The following is a 21603-nucleotide window of genomic DNA, read 5'->3' as shown; positions in this document are numbered from 1 at the left end:
CCCCATGGAATCAAAATGGTATAGAATATCAACACTAATGCACACGGCAACTCAAATCTCATAACTTGTCAATTCCTTTGAGCTCATTTCTCAATTTAACTCACTATTTGAGAGTTCAGGAATGGCGTGTTCGTTTTTTCACTTCTTTTTTCTCTCTTTATCATACTACCTCATGCACATGTGGCGAGGGTCATCAAAGCAGCCTGTGATCATTTAACCTTGCTGGAATGAGGACTTTGGGATGGCAAGGATATCATGCGAGAGCTGCTACTAATTTTCAGTTTTCAGACTCTATGTCTGATTGGAAATGAGAACACCAAAGCTTTCATCCTGGCCCTCTTTCAGCACTAAGGGGGGGACGTTGGCACATTTCATAAATTACAAACCAATATTTGCTGTCAGATCCACAGTAAGCCTCCAGGCCCGTTTTTAAAAATGCTTTTTATCCACTGCATGAAGCATAAAGACGAAATTGGAGCAGTGTTCACACCCTCCCCAACATGATTAAAACAATGAGAGACACTTAATGAAGTCGAGCATTCTCTTTGAACTACTGCCTCCATGCTTGAGGGATGAGAGACAACTCAAAGGTATTGCATCTCAGAGGGTCAGACTTGAGGATTGAGCTTTTGGCCACTCAAACCATAAAGTTGTTTGGGCAAGATTGACACATGCACTGTTCCAAGCTGGATTCATAGCACTTCCAGTTTACTGGAATTACTTTACTATTGCCCTGATAGTGGAAATGGGAATTTTAGTTGATTTTGCCATTTTCCTCAACAGCAATTTACAGCAGCTCTATTCTTTTTTGTTCTTTCCAGTTGTGATGAATGACTGAGTGAGTTTGGTGCAAGGTCATTTTAGTAAATTAAAGCTAAAACTAAGGCCCATCCCCAATTTTATGTTTTACTTTTACTCCTTGGCCCTTGAAACAGAGTGTGAAGGGGAAGGGCTATACATTTACCCCTAAGCTATGTGACACTACATTAACACCCTGACACGTCATCATATGTCATCAGTAACTCTTATGTCGTACAAGATCAATGATGGTGCCTGCTGTAGTTATTTCAGTTGTGTGGCGTACAGTTATTTCTTGGTATTTATCTTTAGGAAAACACCATTAACATTATACCAGACTGCTACAAAGCCCTGATGTTATGCTAGAGGATGGTGGGGTTTGACATTTAGGTAAATAAAATCTATTTATAAACAGTGAATAAGTGCAAAAGACAACCAAAGTAATACCAAAAATGTGTGCTTTTATTTACAAATCCCAAAAATGAACAAAACAACTAATTAATCCAAAATAAAGAAAAAAGTAAGTAAAGCAAAAATATACTATTTACAATATATACAACACTGAGACAAAATACAAATACGGGAAAAAAACAGAAGAGCTGGCAGAAAAAGTGAAAAGAACAAAACCCAAACTAAATCTGTAAAATAACAGAAACTGTACAGGCAGTTTATTACAAGGTTTTTGTACTGTAATAAACAACACCAACCTAGAAAATATATCACTTTATAAAAATACTTTTCAAGGTTAAAAGATGTTGACAGAAAGATCAAGGTTCCATAACGCAATTTAATAGCATAAATAAAATGGGGAAAAATAGAAAATACATATTTTTTGCAGTGCATATTTATAGTTCTGTAAACAGGAGGTCACGTTTGAACAATTACTCTTTACTCAAATATAAAAAAGAGAGAAACAAAAGGTAAAATATCAATTAGAAAAAATAACTATATAAATATAACTATATATAAAATTATGCTTTTCCCAGTGATGGGTTGCAGCTGAAAGGGTATCCGCTGCGTTAAACATATGATGAATAAGTTGGCGGTTAATTCCGCTGTGGTGACCCGTGATTAATAAAAGGACTAAGCCAAAAAGAAAAAGAATGAATGAATAAATCTATGCTGTGCTTGCAACTATTCGTACACAGTGAGAAGACTTCTTTGGTCATATTTCTTAATGGTGCTAATTGTAATTTTGTAATTGAATATACTGTTGCCTGTAAGTGACCAAAGATGAATACTAGTGATAAATAGCCTAAATAAATAGATAACTACACAAATCATAACTTGACATGTAAAGATGAATGGATTTATTAGCACTCAGTCCTCCTTGTGTTGTTAGTAATCCTTCATTAGGAAGTCAATGATTTCCATCTGTGTTCTCGAAGTAAAAAAAAAACATGAAAAATCGGAGTGAATGAATTAATCGTTGGAAATTTGAAATGGGTAAATAACAAATGGCGCCCCTTATGAAAGTGCACATGTCAGCTCTCACAGAGCATTTGTTTGACAGCTGTAACAGAGTGTTAGCGGGAACACTTAAGGAATCAGGCACACAAACAGTCCCACAGGGAAGACCCGCTGCGTAACATTTGTCAGCTCAGGAGACACAATCCTATCGCCTTAACTGATTTATATGGCCAGAAGTAAACTCCGGGTGTAATTCCCAAGATACGGGATAGAGATTCAGTGCAGGCAGAGACCTGTCATGTGTCTAAAATCTGAAAAATGCTGCTTTCTCTGACACGTTTAAAAGAGAATGTCCTCCTTCTAAAAATAAAATTGTTTGGTCATTGTTTATTTGCTGTATGTTAAACTAAAATATTATATCTAAAAGTAAGAATGTGTCAAACCAGTAGCCATTTACTTCCATAGTGTTTTTTTTTTTCTTTCCTAATATTGGTGTTTATTGCAGTTTGTGTACAGAAATAACAAAAGTATATATAAAAAACTCAAAAAGGAACAAATTGAGGGAGAGAAAATGGTAAGAAAATGAGTGTTTATTTTTGGGTGAACTACTATAATTATAGTGCAAATTTGAATTTATACACTACCTGACAGTCTTGTCGTTGATCCCAGTTGTAAGAGCAGCAAATAATAACTTGACTTCTAGTTAATCATTTGGAAAGATGGCAAAAGGTAGATTTTTCTGATGAATCATCGGTTGAACTGCATCACAATCATCACAAATACTGCAGAAGACCTATTCAAACTTGCATGGACCCAAGATTCTCACATAAATTAGTCAGGTTTGGTTAAGGAAAAATCATGGTTTGGGCTTACATTCAGTATGTGGGTGTGTGTCATAATCAGCAACATCATTAGCCTGAGGTATCAAGACATTTGTGCTGCCCATTACATTAAAAACCACAGGAGATGGCAAATTATTCAGCAGGTGCTGAAGTGCTCCTTCTCATACTTCAGCGTCCACATCAAAGGTTCTAAAAGCAAAGAAAGTGAAGGTGCTCCAGGATTGGCCAGCCCAATCACCAGACATGAACATTATTGAGCATGTCTGAGGTAAGATGAAGGATGAGGCATTAAAGATGGATCTAAAGAATATTGATGAACTATTATTCAATATTAATATTGATATTGTTATATGGATATTGTTAATTGATATTATTAATAATGATGTGTCCTGCTAAACGCTTTCTTTGCCATTCCAGATGACTTTAATAATAAGTTATTTGAGCCATTACAGAGATGTATGGATGTAGTCCTCCAAGCTCATGGGAGTCAGACACAATATTAATTATTTTTCCACTGCACCATGACTTTATATTCTATACTGTACATTATTTCTGTTAAGTGGCAAGACTTTTTTCTAAGCAAAGTCAGACCTTACTGTCCTAATTAAATAATTACTAATCAAAGCATGATCGTATTTTATTTTGGTAAAATAAGCGTAATCTAGAGGCCTTTGCCTTTCATATAAGCCACTTCTGATACCAAATGATCAACTAGAAGTGTATTATTTATTATTTATTATAATTTTTGTTTATTATTATAGTCTATTATTTGTTGTTCCAAAAACTTGTATAGGCAACAAGACTTTAGTCAGGTAGTGTATGTGCAATCTACTCTGCTAAACAGATCTTATCTTTGCTTGTTCCGTGTGAAAATTTCACAGTGAAATTGTAAAAGTCCTGTCGAGGCATGTCAGTAGATGTCTTGCTGTAACACTGGCTCTGTTTCTCTCTTTCTCTTTCTAAGAAGTGGCCTCTTCTTTTGCTTTGGCATTGTGATTCTAAATAAGCTCTGACATATTGAGACTGACCAGGGTAAAAGAGTGAAATAAGACAATTTGTTAGGATAGCAAGTCATTCACATTACTCCCAGAAGTAATGCAGGTAGCATGAACATGTCAGACGACGTAAGTTTGAAACGCAGGAGTTTAAGATATATATGAAGTTGGTGATAAATAACCTTATGTATGAATAACCTATAAGTTGTTATATATCATAACACTGCCATATGGATAACACTTTGAGGGGCAGTTGTGACCTGATGGTTAAAGAGTTGGACTTGAAATTGAAAGGTCACAGATTCGAGTTGTAGCACCAGCAGGGGTTGTAGGTTGTGGGAGTGAATAACTAATGCTTTCACCACCCTTAATAGCATGGCTGAGGTGAGTCTCTGGAGCAAGGCACTGATCCCTCAATCGCTCCCCAGGTGTGTGTTCACCGTCTCTGTGTGTGTTCACTTGTGGCCCGTTTCCACTAAGATGTACAGTACGCTAAGTACAGTACGGGTCACCTTTATCAGGCTTGCATTTCCACTGCCAAAAGGGTACCCTTTTAATCGGCGTGGTGTACGACAGAAAATTTCAGATGACGTCATTTGTACTGGAGAAAATGTCACAGTAAAGCTGTACGGGTCGTTCACATATCATATGAAAAACACTTCTCACAAAACAGATTCTTTATACACATAAATACACTTTTATACACATAAATACTTGTGTATGAATGTTCATTATTACCCTTTCTATGAACAGCAAATAAAAATCAAGCACTGAAAAGAAAATGTGAAATTTGAAACAAAACAAAACTATATATATATATATATATATATATATATATATATATATATATATATATATATATATATATATATATATATATATATATATATATATATGTGTGTGTGTGTGTGTGTGTGTGTGTGTGTGTGTGTGTGTGTGTGTGTGTATATATTATTTGCAAAACATTTTTTTAGCATTGCCTTCACAATACCCGTCCAGTCAATCGCAATGCTCATTTTAATTAGCTTTTTAGTCTACCATGAATTTGCAATGTTGTTTTTTCAACACTTCGCTAGTTCATGTTGACAAGGGGGCAGAGTCAAGGGAACTTAGTCGTATAAGGCAGGTCCAGACCTACTGGGCTGTAAGGCCACCTCGGTGAAACTGTCTCCAGGTGATGATGTTGCTTAAATGGAGGCAGGTCCGGGCCAGCCGCAAACGCCCAAGTTCCCTTGACTCCATCCTCTTGTCAAATCAGTGCCACAAAGTGAAATGTGCAGAAATGTGAAGTGCAAAGAGAAAACTAATATTAACTAAAAAGCAAATCAATATGAGCATTGCAATTGACTGGGTAGTTTTGTAAAGGCAATGCTGTAAAAAATGTTTTGCAAATAGATATAGTTTTTCTTTTTATTATTATTGCAAATATTTTCGTTATTTTGCAATTTTTGACTTTTATTTGCAGTTTTTTCATTTTTTTGTTGCAAATTTCATTTTTATTTCTCAAAAAATGTACTTTCGCTTTGCAATTTTTGGAAATTTGCATTGATTTATTTATTTTTTTGCTCAATGCTTTATTTTTTGTTTGCAAAACTTTCTTTTATTTTGCAAGTATATATGGCTCTAGATTGACTCCATAAAACACGCTTTATTGGTAATCATCAGCTAAGTGTAAACTCTTGAAATAGAATGTTTGTAAAATGAAAATGTAAATAGCTTTTTTAAAATTGCTAAAAAGTGGAACTCTCATTAAATAAATGAGACACAGTGTTTGAAGATATATCTTAAAATACATGCAGTTGAATTATTAGCCCCCCTGATTTATTAGACCCCCTGCTATTTTTTTTGCCCAATTTCTTTTTAACGTAGAGATTTTTTCAACACATTTCTAATAATAATAGTTTTAATAACTCATTTCTAATAACAGATTTATTTTTGTCTTTGCCATAATGACAGTAAATATTATTTGTCTAGATATTTTTCAAGACACTTCTATACAGCTTAAAATGACATTTAAAGGCTTAACTAGGTTAATTAGGTTAACTAGGCAGGTTAGGGTAATTAGGCAAGCTATTTTATAGGAATAGTTTGTTCTGTAGACTATTGAAAAAAAAAAATAGCTTAAAGGGACTAATAATTTAAAATGGACCCTTAAAAGACCTTAAAATGGTTTAAAAAATCCAAAAACTGTTTATATCCTTGCGTAAATCAAACAAATAAGACTTTCTCCAGAAGAAAAAAAAATATTATCAGACATACTGTGAAAATGCCCTTGCTCTGTTAAACATAATTTGGGAAATATTTTAAAAAGGATAAAAAAGGGGGGCCATTAATTCTGACTTTAACCGAATATAAAAAAGGAAAAAACTTAGTAAATATATCCTGTCTCAGGCTTTAAGCAGACTCTCACAATTATTTTCTTTGTCTTTTTCAGAAATTGACCAGGGCGGCTGCGGAGACCCTGGAATCCCAGCCTACGGCAAGAGGGAAGGCACAGGCTTCCGACACGGAGACAAGCTATATTTTGAGTGTCTTCCAGCCTTTGAGCTTGTTGGAAAAAAGAACATTACCTGCCAGAAAAATAATCAGTGGTCGGCCAAGAAGCCAAGCTGCGTGTGTAAGTGACAGACCTTACCCCAAAATGCATTACTTTACAGACCCACAAGATCACACACGGGAGGACGGTGCACCGTTATTACTGTCTGGGCGCATCAGAAAGTGAATGTAATAACAGTGTCTTTAGTACGGCATGTCCCTGCTGAGACTTCCTCTCAGCGGCTGAGCCATTAAATCATTAACTATAACTCAAGGTAAAGCCAAAGTGACAGTTCATTTAATGCATTCACTCGCTTTATTTACTGTATCATGCTTTTATAATGAAGTTAGTGGATTTAAGTCAACAATATGAAATATGAAGATATGAAATATGCAGTTCTTTTAATCACGTAAAATAGCAAATGTTGTTTAACCGAGATGTTCATTCAACATATTATTAAATACAATTCATTAATTTTGCTTCATTTTCAATTTCCATCAGGGCTCACCACAGCGAAGTGAACCGCCAAATTATCCAGCAAATGTTTTACTCAGCGGATGCCCTTCCAGTTGCAACCCAGTACTGGGAAACACCCATACACACCAACTTAGCTTAAGCAATTCACCTATAGCGTATATATATATATATATTTAGACTGTGGAAGACACTCAAGCCAACACAGGGAGAACATGCAAACTCCACACAGAAACGCCAATTGGCCCAGCCAGGACTCAAACCAGTGACCTTCTTGCCGTGAGGCGACAGTGCTAACCACTGAGCCACCGGGTCGCATGGTTCATTGATTATTTCATCCAAATAATTCATTAAACTCAGATGATTTATTTAGAAAATGTTTATTTAGAACAGAAAGCAAATCACCCATTCACTTAAATGAATGATAAACTTGTAGGTTCACTTAAATCATTTAAAAGTAGATTCATTCAGGATTGTACACATTGCTTTAAGACTTACAAATACTCTGCCCAGGCTTTGTTTAGAACTCATTTGATTGGCAAACAAGAAGACAAACAGCATTTTGTCTAAAACTTGCCAACTCGTTCACTATTAACTTGCTAATTGCTGTGTAAAATCAATTTATGATTGCACCTATTCACTAAATTCTTTTGACTTTTGCAAGATACTAGTCGTGGATTTTATGTTATTATGTTAATTATTATGTTAAATAGGCAAGTTTGAATAATCAGGCAAGAGGCAAAATAGACAATTCTGTAGACAACCGAGAGTAAAAAAAAAAAAAGCTTAAATGGGCTAATAATATTGACCCTAAAATTTATTTAAAAAAATAAATACATGCAAAAAAAAAGAAAGAAAGAAGGGAAAATATATTAGAGGAAATATTGTGAACATTTTAAATAGCTAACTGCTCATTCCCTGGGTGCTCCGGTTTCCCTCACAACTCCAAAGACATGCGCGTCATGTGAATTTGGTAAGCCAAATTGTCCGTAGTGTATGTGTGTGAATGAGAGAGTATGGGTGTTCTTTAGTGATGGGTTGCAGCTGGAAGGGCATCCACTGCGTAAAGCATATGCTGGATAAGTTGGCGTTTCATTCCGCTGTGGCGAACCCTGATTACTAAAGGAACTAAGCCAAAAAAATGAAATGAAAGCTGACTACTTTGCAGATATCGCCTAATGCAGGGTTATTTTTAGAATGTAACTCCCAAGATTAACAAAGGACCATGTATGTGTAAATCAAAATAAACAAATATCTAAATAATTACAGGCATACATACTAATGAGTACATATAGAGCCAATCGCAAATACATTTAAATCTAAAAAAGTCAATCTTTAAATAATCTTTAAAAATAGGCAACATCTAATCTGCCATTCATACCAGTTCTTTAATTTGAGCTCAGGAAAAAAAAAAAAAAAACAGCTCACATAATCTTCTGCCAATGGTTATATAATACTTATTACTTTCAATAATTTTAGTTTTTGGATGAACGATCAATTCTAACTACTTTTTTGCTACTGTTTTGCGGCATTGAACTGAGTGTCAGCACACAGTATTGCTTGTCCGACTTGTTTTTTGATAGTATTGTTGTTTCTCTATTATTTGGCTTCATGCATACCGTCAATTTGCCCCAGACTGCAGTCGTTTGTCACTTTAATGGCTACCATCCTATTACATCAATGGGAATGCAGTTGACTCACAACTTCGTTTTTCTGCTTTTTTATGACATGATTATTAGCTCCGACAGCAAAGTCATTCATATGAGGTGGAACCGTAACGATTCATCTTCAGTCCACCACTGAGCTCATTTTCATTCTCCCCATGGCTGTTTAACGATGCTTATTGCCCTCTCAGCTTTGGCCCAAATCCTGTAAATGAGTTAATGCCTGTGGATAATCCCAGCAGATAAACACACTTTCCATGCAACATCTTTAGTCTTATCGTCTTGTGCAGTTGGCAACATGCAAGAAAAGTGCAGATGAGAGGTATCATGCAACTATTTATTTTATTTTATTTTATTTTATTTTATTTTTATTTTTTTATTTTATTTTATTTTATTTTATTTTATTTTATTTTTTATGTATTTATTGTGTGTTTGTTTGTTTGCCTATTTAGCAAACTTATTTTTTTTTATTTTACCACTTTTATTTTATCAAATCTCTTCGCACACTTTCCATTATTATTATTATTATTATTATTATTATTATTATTATTATTATTATTATTATTATTATTCAATACAATATTATTATTTTACTACTACTACTAATAATAATAATACTAATAATAATAGTAATAATAATAATAATAATAATAATAATAATAATAATAATAATAATCATTACATTATTATTATTATTATTATTATTATTATTATTATTATTATTATTATTATTATTATTATTATTATTTCTTTAAAATATAATAAAATATAGTAAGATATTTTATTACCAATCCTACTTTTACTAATATTAATCACCATTATCGTCCTCATCATCATCATCATCATACATATTGTTGTCGTTGTTATTTAAAATATAATAAATATACAATTTATTTTATTTATTTTTTATTATAAAAATATACTTTTAATTGTATTATATTATTTTAAAATATGTAAAAATTGTAATAAAAATATACCACTACTACTACTGATAATAATAATATAATAGTTATAATAATTATATAATAATAATAATAATAATAATAATAATAATAATAGTTAATGTATTCAATAAAGTCTGCCACGTGACTAGATACAAAATAATGAAAAAAAAAAACTAATTTATTTTTTATTTAATTATTTTATTGATATATTTCTCTAAATAATTTAGTTCTTATTTATTTAGAATTTGTATTTATTTATTTATTTTTTATTTTATTATTCATTTTCTTTTTTGATTTATTTTTTAAATGCTCTCATCATGCAAATGAATTCTGCTTAATTAAAGTTCAAATTGTTTATCATGGCACATGAGTCTGCAAGCATGTAAACATTTAAACTGCCCAAATCACTTTAGGGGAAATCATCAACAAACTAGTTCAATATTCAAAATAAAGTGTGCATTTCAGGTCTCATATCTCTTCTATTTGTAATTCCAAAGTTACATACCCTACTGTCCCAGCATGCACACTCTCTTAGCCGTAATTTTTCCTCTCATGTCTTGCTACATTGTTTAAGCAACAACAAATGACCTCCCTGCACATTGTGAATTGATTTTTAGCCTCAGTGGCAGTTTTAATCTCAAGTTTGCCTCGCAACTTGACACGCGACGCCTCCTGTTGTTTAACCGCTGGTTGTTTTATCTCCCCGTCCTTTTCTCAGTTTCATGTTTCTTCAACTTCACGACTCCGTCTGGGGTTCTGCTATCACCAAACTACCCTCAAGAGTACGGCAACAACATGCACTGCGTGTGGCTGATCATCGCCAAACCAGAGAGCAGAATCAACCTGGCCTTCAATGACCTGAGCATGGAGAAACAGTTTGACTTCTTGTCCATTAAAGATGGCGGAAAAGCAGAGTCGCCTATTTTGGGCACCTTTTCTGGAGACGTGCTGCCATCACCCATTACTACCAGTGGTCACGTGGCACGATTGGAGTTTCTGACGGACCACACATACACAGATCGGGGATTCAACATCACTTTCACCAGTACGTTATAAAACCTTTTTATACCATTTATTTATTTATTTATTTATTTATTTATTTATTTATTTATTTATTTATTTATTTATTTATTTATTTATTTTTATTTATACTGGAGTTAGTTCTCAGTAATTTAAACTTCTAAATTCCATGTATGTAAAATTTACATACAAAAAAAAGCTTTTACTATAATAAAATGCAAAAAGTAAAATGAAATAAAAATATTTATTTATTTACATATTTATTTACAGGACATGGATCAAAATTAAATTAAATTAAATTAAATTAAATTAAATTAAATTAAATTAAATTAAATTAAATTAAATTAAATTAAATTAAATTAAATAATTTTTAACCACAAAAAAAAAAAAACTGCATCCCAATACTAACGTAAGACAATTTTTTGTGTTGTTAAAAAGTTTATATATTGTTAATATACAATTAATGAAATCATTATTAATAACAGCATTACGAAATAACATGTCTCATATACTGCTAGTTTTATCGCCCTTACTGGTTTAAACTTAAGCAATAATTTTCTTAAAATCAATAAAATAAAACATTTATGTATTTATATACATGAATAGCCTTACTATTTTTTTTTATAAAATAAATATTTAATTTAATTAATTTTATTGCAAATTTTTGACAAAAAACAAAAACACAAAAATAAATAAAAAAATGAAAATAACCAAGCAACCCTGCATCCCATTGCTGTGCAAGACTATCTTTTGTGGTTTAAATGTTTTTAGACCATTTTGAGGAATGACCAATAACAATGGTCCTAGGGTCCATTCTTCGTACATCACTTAAGTGATCTAAGATGATTTGGCAGATCCTGGATCTTTTATTATAAAAAATATAAACAATTTGAGAATCAGATTAAAATGTCTGGATGAACTGATCTGAGATCACTGCGTGTGTTGTGAAGGACAAATCTATAGATCCTGATCAGCCATGTAACGATTGGCTAAGGGCAGCATAATGACATCATTTGATTAATATTCAATTATCCATTTGAGAAAAAAATACATAAAATTAGTTGTAAACTGTTTGTTATACAATAACTTTCCTCATTTGTTGTGTTACTTAATCAGCATAAGGAATGACTGGATGTTTAAATTAATTTTGCATCAAAAAGCAATTTGATATCGGTAAAAGTGTCAGCAACTTTTGCAAGGCATCAAATAACCGTCATGTTAGCTATAAAAAAATGTGCATTTATGAAATAGTTTGACAACAGGGCCTATGACATAACCACATTGAAATGGTTTATAAATTGGCATTTTTTGGTAGTTCAAAACACAGAGCACCATAGACAATCTCAATAGAGTGAAAAATCCAGAAATGTTTTTCTCAAAATTCATCTGAGAACATTTTTTTTTTCTCTTTTTTATTCTGGATATCAACTAATCCTTTAAAAATGATTCCAATTCCTCTCTAGAGACAAATGTCTGTATTTTACCAGTAAATATCTGTCATCCATCAGTAATTACTATTCAGTGAGCATATTGTATGGCAGTTGTTAGATAGAGGCTTTGAGTATCCATGTGAGGAAGGACAACAAGAGTCACAGATTTAATTAGAATTTATTTCCAAATTCAAATATAATTAAATAAAGGGACAGTTAATTGAAGCTGTCGGGAGGTGATCCCACATGGTTTGACTCCCCGTGCGTCATGTTTTTGGGAGAGTGGGAGGGATGATCCAATCATTCATGTTAATTAAAGAGATGACAAACTCTATCGAAGGCCTTGTTGGCATATGATGGTGATGGATCGCATACACAATGTTTCTTGAGTAGACAGATACATAGCAAAATGTATTTATAAATAGTCCTTGCTATCACTTGAAAAATACTTGAAAAACGAACTAATATTTCACAGGAGGGTGAATATGTTTGCCCTCAGCTCTATGTTTATCTTCAAAGGACTAATTCACACCAATAAATAAATAAAATCCTGTTATTTATTACTCACTGTCATGTGATTTCCATCCCCTAAGACCTTTGTTCATCTTCAGAATATAAATGACTTTATATTAGATGAAATTCCAGTTCAAATTATGTTCAAAATCCAGAAAAGGAGACAAAAACATTTTAAGTGACTTTAGTGGTTTTGCTACTAAATAAGGTACTTAAAAATAAATAAATAAAATTAAATTCAATGATTTACTGATTTACAGATATATATATATATATATATATATATATATATATATATATATATATATATATATAAATCTGTCAATCAGTAAATCATTGAATCAATCTCTATCTGGCATATTTTTTCCTGAACCCATGGCCTTTATGATCTTGTTATAAAATTGTACCAGGAACGAGCAGATTTGAGGTTTTGTCTGCCGGTAATACATCATCTCTGATGTCCTGTCGATGGCTACTGAAGAGCCCCCAAGCTTCCCACTGAAGCAAGAAACTTGGGAAGACACATTAATCAATATTTGATGCTAACTAAAATGAATTAGTGCAGTTATACAGCTGAAACAGTGAGCCACAACGTTTACAGTTCAGTGGGCATATTGGGAATTTCTTTCTCAATTTATATGGAGCCTTGTTAAAGTTGCCTTTTTAACTAAAAATGTGGACAGGCAGTAAGCAGAGCTTTTTTTGGTAACACTCTATATGAAGCTTTAATTCTAAGGGGTCTGCAACAGAAAACACACAGACTTGAGACACATATCTATAGAAAGCTGTCTCCTTTTAAATGCAGTGGGTGCTTGTTGAAAACAAATATTGTTTAATAAAGTTATCAGTATGAAACCAACACTATATATAGTTTTTCAGTCTGAGCTTATTATTTTTAATGTGACCACGCCCACGAGGCTTTGTTATTACAATCGTCGACATGAGACGCACGCGACATGTAAATTTTGGTCAGAAAAAACTGCAAAATCTCCACGAATACATGAGACATACCTGCATAAAGCTTGTTATGTGAATTTTACAACTCAATGTAAAAACAGTTGTTGACTCGCAAGGTAATCAATAGAAATCTCCCAGCAGAGCACTCATCATGAGGCAAACAAACATTCTCATTCTTAGGAATAAGTTGTTATTATGACTTATTAAACCTCATGGGACCAGCGTGATCTGATGCTGCATTATTTAGAAGTTGACGCATGTTTTACATGTTCTTTATTTCATTTTTTATGTATTTTACCCTAGTTGAACCAGTTAAAGTTTAGAAAGAGTTAACTAAGGCTGCAATTATTTGGGCAAAATATATATAAAAGTCTTAAAATATTATTTTGATTTAAATTAATTGTTTTTCATGTTTAATAATAATTAAAAATATATGTATTTACTATATCAGTTACGAGTCAAAGTGTCACTCTTCTGACCTCTAAAGGTGCTCTAGCGACAAACACTAAAGGCCGTGGTCTTTAGCCTCCTTGATAGATCAACCAACTCCCATACAAAGAATTGCTATTTTTATCCCACTCAAAGTGGGTTGGGTGCAGTAGGACTGGTGAGTTACACATGGGGACTCGTCCGGGATGGAAGTGAGGTTTAGGGGAGTGAGTGCAACGGACAGCAGCTAATGAAGTGCTGTGCAGGTAAACCTCACTCCTCTGACCCCTAAAGGTGCTCTAGTGACATATATTAGAGGGCATGATCTTTAGCCTCCTTGTTAGAGCAACCGACTCCTATACAAAGAATCGACAGTTCAATTCCTGCTCAGACAAGGTTGGGTGCAGTTGGGCAGTAGTGCAGTAGGACAATAACTTAAGTGGTTAAAATTATTCTCTGTATCAAATTCAAATTTTATTTGTCACGTATAAATTCATGTACAATACGATATGCAGTGAAATACAACCGCCCATGACCTTAAAAAAATGACAATATTATTAATAAGAAGTAAAAACACAGATAATTTTAGATATAGAAATATAAGTTACAGCTCCAGAAAATAAGAAAGAATATACATATCTTTACTGTTGTTGCAATTATTAATGAGACAATACAAGACAATACATCTGCAATGTTGATCATATGGTATTATGGATGCATTATACTACATTTTAAACACCCTTAGAATGCAGTATAAACATGCTTGTTTCTCTTTGTTTTATTACAGTAAACCTCAAATTGTCTGCATACAGTTGAAGACTGTATTATCAAGCCCTCCTGAATTATTAGCCCCCCTGTATAATTCTTTCTTTAATTTATGTTTAACAGAGAGAAGATTTCCTCAACACATTTCTAAACATAATAGTTTTAATAACCCATTGCTAACAACTGATTTATTTTATCTTGCCATGATGACAGTACATCTTGTTTTACTTGTTTTTATATTTCAGGATACTAATATTCAGCTTAAAGTGACATTTAAAGGCTTAACTAGGTTAACTAGGCAAGTTAAGGTAATCAGGCAAATCATTGTACAACATTGGTTTGCTCTGTAGACTATCAAAAAATACATAACATAAGAGAGCTAGTAAATATTTACCAATATTTTTTTTTGTTTTTTTTAACTGCATTCATTCTAGCCAAAATAAAAGTAATAAGACTTTTTCCAAAAGAAAAAAAATATTATAGGAAATACTGTAAAAAAATCTTCCTGTGTTAGACATCATTTAGGAAATATTTGAAAAAGAAAATAAAATCACAGGAGGGTGAATAAGTTTGACTTCAGCTGTTCATATTATAAACAAAGTACTATTTTCCCAGCTTTTGTGCCTTTTAGGTTAAAGTTAGCATGCAGTTTCATTCCATATTTCATTGTTTTGTTGTTGTTGTTTTTTCCCTCGCAGCATTTCGACACAATGAATGTCCCGACCCCGGTGTTCCAGTAAACGGAAAGCGCTTTGGTGAAAGTCTTCAGCTTGGCAGCTCCATCTCATTCCTGTGCGAGGAGGGCTTCACGAAAACCCACGGCTCTCAGACCATCTCCTGCATCCTTAAAGATGGAAACGTTGTGTGGGATAATGCCGTTCCACGCTGCGAAGGTCCGACCTCTCTCTAATAAATATGCAAATTTCATAATTCACAAGTTTGCTAGCAACAAAAAAAAAAACGAAATTGATACGCTCCGACTCTGTTTGCACTTTACTGAACTTTCCGAGTTTGGTTTTTCATTAAGTACATTTCAGAGGCGAGCTAGAACACCGGTGCGACTGAAATGTCAGCAGAACAAAAAGTCATTATCTTTATTTTCACAACGTATTGACAGTGAATTCCTACAAATGAAAACACATCCTCTCGTTTAGTCAAATGCTAAAATGATTTAATGCCATTTATTGAGCATTGTCCTTCAGAGTCGGAAGATGAGTTCACACATCTCTTGTTGAACACAATCTGCGTTTGAAGGAAAAACACACTTTGTCTATTTCCGTTTTATGTATTTCATTATGGGCGGCGGGGAGCTACAGCAAGAAGGTCGCTGGTTCGAGCTTTGGCTGGGTCAGTTAGCATTTCTGTGAGGAGTTTGCATGTTCTCCCCGCATTCATGTGGGTTTCTTCCGGGTGTTCCCCACATGTTCAAAAACATGCACTATAGGTGAATTGAATAAACTAAATTGGCTGTAGTGTGTGAATGAGTGTGTATGGATGTTTCCCAGTGATGGGTTGAGTGAGAAGCAGCCGTCTGCCATTAAGCCTCATTCACACTAGCAGCCACTTTGTAGTTGCCTGCCGCTCTGGGTGGCAATCTGCCGCAAACCCAGGTCTGAGAATGGATAATACAACCAGCCGCTGCAGGAGCTGAGAGTTGATCATGTGAGGTGTACTGGTGCTCCTATTGGCTGTCGCTCAGGAAAGTTGCTCTTCATTTGCATAAAGTGGAAGGATTCTCAACCTGGTCAACAACGGTCGTTGTCGCTCACATAGACTGAGGTTGGCAAAATTCGCTTACTCTTAGTTAAAATGAGCAGTCGCTTGCCGCTTTGTTGCTGTGTGTCACTCACAGTGTGAATGAGGCTTTAGAGCAGGGATGTCCAAACTCGGTCTTGTAGGGCCGGTGTCCTGAAATCTTAACTCCTGTAGGGCCGGTGTCCTTAAATCTTAACTCCAACCCTCATTGAATACACCTGATCCAACTAATTAAGCTCTTACTAGGTATAAAAGAAACTTCCTGGAAGGTGTGTTGAAGCAAGTTGGAGCTGAACTATGCAAGACACCGGCCCTCCAGGGCCGAGTTTGGACACCCCTGCTTTAGAGTGTTCACAGTGTACCTGCTGAAGATAATATCAGCGACTAAGTGGATTATAAATTGAGAGTTTTTGGATACACACATGATCACTATACTCCTAATAGACTGCCTTCTTCTGAGACACTCCTATTAACTTTTTCAGTTTTTCACAGAGATAACATTTGTAGCTCCACCCTCTTTTAAAAAGAGCACACTAATTAAAATTTAAAGTGACAGTCACCAAAACGGCACAATTTAAATCAAAGCCCAAAAGATGCAGTTTCAAAGAGTTATAAAACATTATTTGTGTGATATTTTAAACTGAAACTTCACATACACACTCTAGGGACATCAGAGACTTATTTTACATCTTGTAAAAAGGGGCATATTAAGTCCTATAAATTGCCTTATTTTGATGTCATTAAAATCAAAGTGCTGAACCTAGACTAGGATCCTGATAAAAAATATTCATGTTAAAGAATGGAAATGTCAGATGGATTTTTTTTTTTTCATCTGAACTGTTCAACTGGAATCTAAAAGCTGCAGAATATGATGTCACATTCGTGCATCAAAATTGACAAATGATTGCTCATTTCAAACGCACTATAAAGCTTCTAGTGGTACTCCAGTGGATTTTAAAGGTCAGCATTTTAAAAAAACTTTATTAAAGTTTTGGCTGAAATAGTGCTCAAGCAGTTTTTGATAAAAAAGATTGTTTCTTCTCTTTGTCAGTTTTCACTTTTATTTTGCTATTTAGTGCTTTTTCCATCTGATTTCTTTGTTATTTTTGTTTGAATATGATACATTATAACTGATATCATGCTTGTGAATATCACTGTTTGTTTGTTTTTATTATTTATTGTTGTTTATTTTTAATAGTTTTATTTAGTTTTTGTTTTGCTGTTTAATGGTTTGTTTAGATTTTTAATTTTACTTTTCACTTTGATGGTCTGATTTGTTGGTTTTCCATTTTATTTGTCTTGATTTTTGTTATTTTGTTAACATGTTTGTTTTTATTTAATGTTTTTTATTTTATTTTTAAATATGTTGTTTTTATTTTCTTCACCTTTTTAATGGGATTGGATAGTGGAGGATAAACAGGAAAGTATTGGGAGCAGAGTGAGGGGAAGGGTCAGCATAGGACCTTGAGCTGGGAATCAAACTCGGGTCGCTGTGAGCACCATGCTGCTATATGTCAGCGCACTTAACCACTAGGCTATTATCACCAACATGTTTTTTTTTTTTTTTTTTTTTTCTGAAATAGTGGACTGTGTTTTTTCTTTCTTAGTTTTTATTTTTAATTTAGCCTTTTCTGAGCTCCTTCTCTGTGATTTAAAAAAAAAATAACTTATCAATAATGGGATTAATTTTATATCATCTGATAATAATAATAATAATAATAATAATAATAATAATAATAATAATAATAATAATAGTTGTTGTTGTTGTTTTTGTTATTATTATTATTATTATTATTATTATTATTATTATCATCATCATTGTCATCATCATCATACAGAAATACATGTTAGACTTTTTATCGTGGCAATAAATAAAAGTTTGTATTTCTCCTGTGTCTTTAGCTCCATGTGGTGGAAACCTGAAGGCTTCCAGCGGCATCATTCTGTCCCCAGGCTGGCCTGAGCTTTATAAAGAGGCTCTGAATTGTGAGTGGATCATCGAGGCTCTGCCAGGATATCCTATTAAGATCATCTTTGACAAGTACGTTCCACACTTCTTTCCCTCTTCTCTGAACTGTCACATTGGTCTTAATAAGTGTCGCTGTTTCATCCTACTCTCCTATCTTTCTTTTTTTTTTTCTGGTTATCATCATTTCATAAATAGGTCAGTGTATTCTGCAGATGTTCACTACAGACTTTGAATTAGAGAATCCAGAGGCTTCTTGGAGATACATTTTGATTTATTAGTATCACTCATCTCAGATGTTCTTGCAAAACATTTAAGCATTAAAAAAACACAACTTTACTACATTTTCCAATCTTTTTAAATGTTTGTTTGATCTTAATTTGATGTTTTGCTTTTATTTGGTGCTTTTTTGTTGTTGATTTTGATTTGATTGTTATTTTTCTTTTTCTTTCATGTTTATTTTAATTGATATATTTTATTGATTTGTATTTAATTGTTTTATCCTTTTTTAATAGTTTTTTGATGATTTAATTTTGCTTTTATTTGGTATTTTGTTACTTTTTTCATGTAAATATTTTTAAGTTTTGTCTTATATTTTTATTTGATGTTTATTTTTATCTTGTTTTTATTGTTTTTATTGTGTTTTAATTTTTTTATGATGTTATGTTTTTGCTTACATTTTTTTATTTTGTTTTTATTTTTGGCAGACACTTCTCATTGATTCATTTAGAATCAATATTAGCAATATTAATGTTAGTAAAATATTTATTTAATAAAAACAAAAACTTTACACCTTTTTGTAATCTTTTATATTTTTGTTTGATCTTAATTTGATATTTTACTTTTATATGGTATTTTTCTCATGTCTTGTTTTTAGTTTGATGTTTATTTTTATGTTTTATCTTGTTTTTTTTTTTTCAGTAAACAGTATTTTTAGTATCTTTGCAGAACCACAAGCAAACAGGGCTGTGATGAATCCACTCACTGATGCATTGCACTGCTCTGATCTACAGGTTTCGTACAGAGGTGAACTATGATGTTCTAGAGGTTCGGGACGGCCGTTATCCTTCTTCGCCTCTGATTGGCAGTTATCAGGGCACACAGGTCCCACAGTTCCTCATCAGCACCTCTAACTTCCTCTACCTGCTCTTCACCACTGACAAGAGCCATTCCGACATCGGCTTTCGTATTCGATATGAGAGTATGTATGATGGGCTGCTTTTTACTGTTCAGCTACTTATAGATGTTTTTATAAAAAAAATAATCAGTAATAATATTATAAATAATAAAAATAAATACATATATTATTATTATTATTATTATTATTATTATTATTATTATTATTATTATTATTATTATTGTTGTTGTTGTTGTTGTTGTTGTTGTTGTTGTTGTTGTTGTTGTTAATCTAAGATAATATAAAATACAATCTATCAATGTGTTTTCAAAATCTTGACTTATAAATGGCTTAAACTGTTTTACTTTTCTGTCTGATTTTAAGCCCTTAAAATTAAACCTCTTTATTGCTATTATTTGTAATATTCTATTACAGTTACACAATTGTATTCAATAGTTTTAAATGGTGCCGTTGCTTATAAAACGCGCATTGTAGAACATGACAAAACCGTTAATTGCATTGTCCAAATGAAACTAGTGCAATTTATTTCCAGTCTCTCACAATTCTCAGAGTTTAGTCATTGTGTTCTGGGTAGATAATGCATGATATTATCTCCTCTCCAATGCATTTCATGGCTGCAATTACAAGGATCTGATAGCACAGATACCTGTGAATATTAGGCGTTCATTATGAATAATAGCCACGTGCTCTTTACTATGCAGTGATTTTAATCAGATGCTGTAATTACGATATAATAGGACGGTGATTATGTTGATGGATGATTTCAGTCATGCGCAAACACACGACACATGCAACATTACACGCGTACATACACACAAGACTGTAGTATCATCTTTATCACACTGGTCTGAACTGAAAGAATGGCTTTTATGCTGGGATGACTCATGTTTGTAACCTTTTCTGTTTTCTTTGAAATCTTAGTTCATCCTAAATTATTGAGTGCATCAACTGAAGCAGAAAGTGCTGTAGATGACTTAGTGTTTTTTGATAAAAATAATAATAATAGTAATGCTAAAAATAATGCTACTTTTGAATGATCCAAATAGGTTAACAATTTCATTACGTTGATTTTAGAGCCATAAATCCAGATAACTATCATGTCATATACTTTAGCTGTTAACTAATACATTAATCATTTAAAGTTATGAACTATTCTAGCTATGTAAATCAAATGTAAAACACTGACAACTAATATTTAATATTTTACTAACAAGCTGTGATTTTGAGATTTGCATGATACAAATAAACAAATTTCTACTGAAACCTTTATTGAATTATTAGTGGTTTTAAACATTATGTGAACGTTAAATGACAGCAAAGATGATGTAAAAAGAAAAAAGGGAAAACTCATGTACTATCAAATATGTAATAACTTCTGACATATTTCTTATATGATTCTGTTATGCAAAAGGATATTACAGTATCTATTGTTAAAAATATAAATGCTAAGTTTGTTAATACTGAGTAATTCTCTAAAGTAACATATTCATAGGAAATAAATAACTAAATAATAAAATAACAAAATAATAATAATAATAATAATAATAATAATAATAATAATAATAATAATAATAATAATAATAATAATATTTTTAAGTATTTGTTTACTTATTTATTTATTCATGTGTGAATAATAATAATAATAATAATAATAATAATAATAATAATAATAATAATATTTTTAAGTATTTGTTTACTTATTTATTTATTCATGTGTGAATAATAATAATAATAATAATAATAATAATAATAATAATAATAATAATAAGTATGTATTATTATTATTATTATTATTATTATTATTATTATTATTATTCATCCATTTATTTATTTATTACTTTATTTATTTATGTGTTTCTAAAATTATTAATAATAATAATAATAATAATAATAATAATAATAATAATAATAATAATAATAATACATGTTTATTATTATTATTATTATTATTATTATTATTATTATTA

General features: G+C 32.3%; 1 protein-coding gene across 2 annotated transcripts in view; it reads left to right on the top strand.

The window, feature by feature from the left end:
* csmd2 (CUB and Sushi multiple domains 2) overlaps positions 1 to 21603 on the top strand; it is a 543176-nt gene that overhangs the window by 275697 nt on the left and 245876 nt on the right. For both annotated transcript variants that reach the window (XM_087295937.2, XM_087295938.2), the window contains exons 13-17: positions 6480 to 6662; positions 10382 to 10708; positions 15476 to 15670; positions 18435 to 18573; positions 19512 to 19699. In XM_087295937.2, the coding sequence (XP_087152063.2) occupies positions 6480 to 6662; positions 10382 to 10708; positions 15476 to 15670; positions 18435 to 18573; positions 19512 to 19699 (1032 nt within the window). The remainder of the gene's footprint in view (positions 1 to 6479; positions 6663 to 10381; positions 10709 to 15475; positions 15671 to 18434; positions 18574 to 19511; positions 19700 to 21603) is intronic.

Source organism: Danio rerio, chromosome 19 (genome assembly GCF_052040795.2).
Source record: "Danio rerio strain M-AB ecotype USA chromosome 19, GRCz13ab, whole genome shotgun sequence".
Lineage (NCBI taxonomy): Eukaryota > Metazoa > Chordata > Actinopteri > Cypriniformes > Danionidae > Danio > Danio rerio.
The sequence above is the reverse complement of the archived record's forward strand: the minus strand, read 5'-3'. Positions and strand labels throughout refer to the sequence as shown.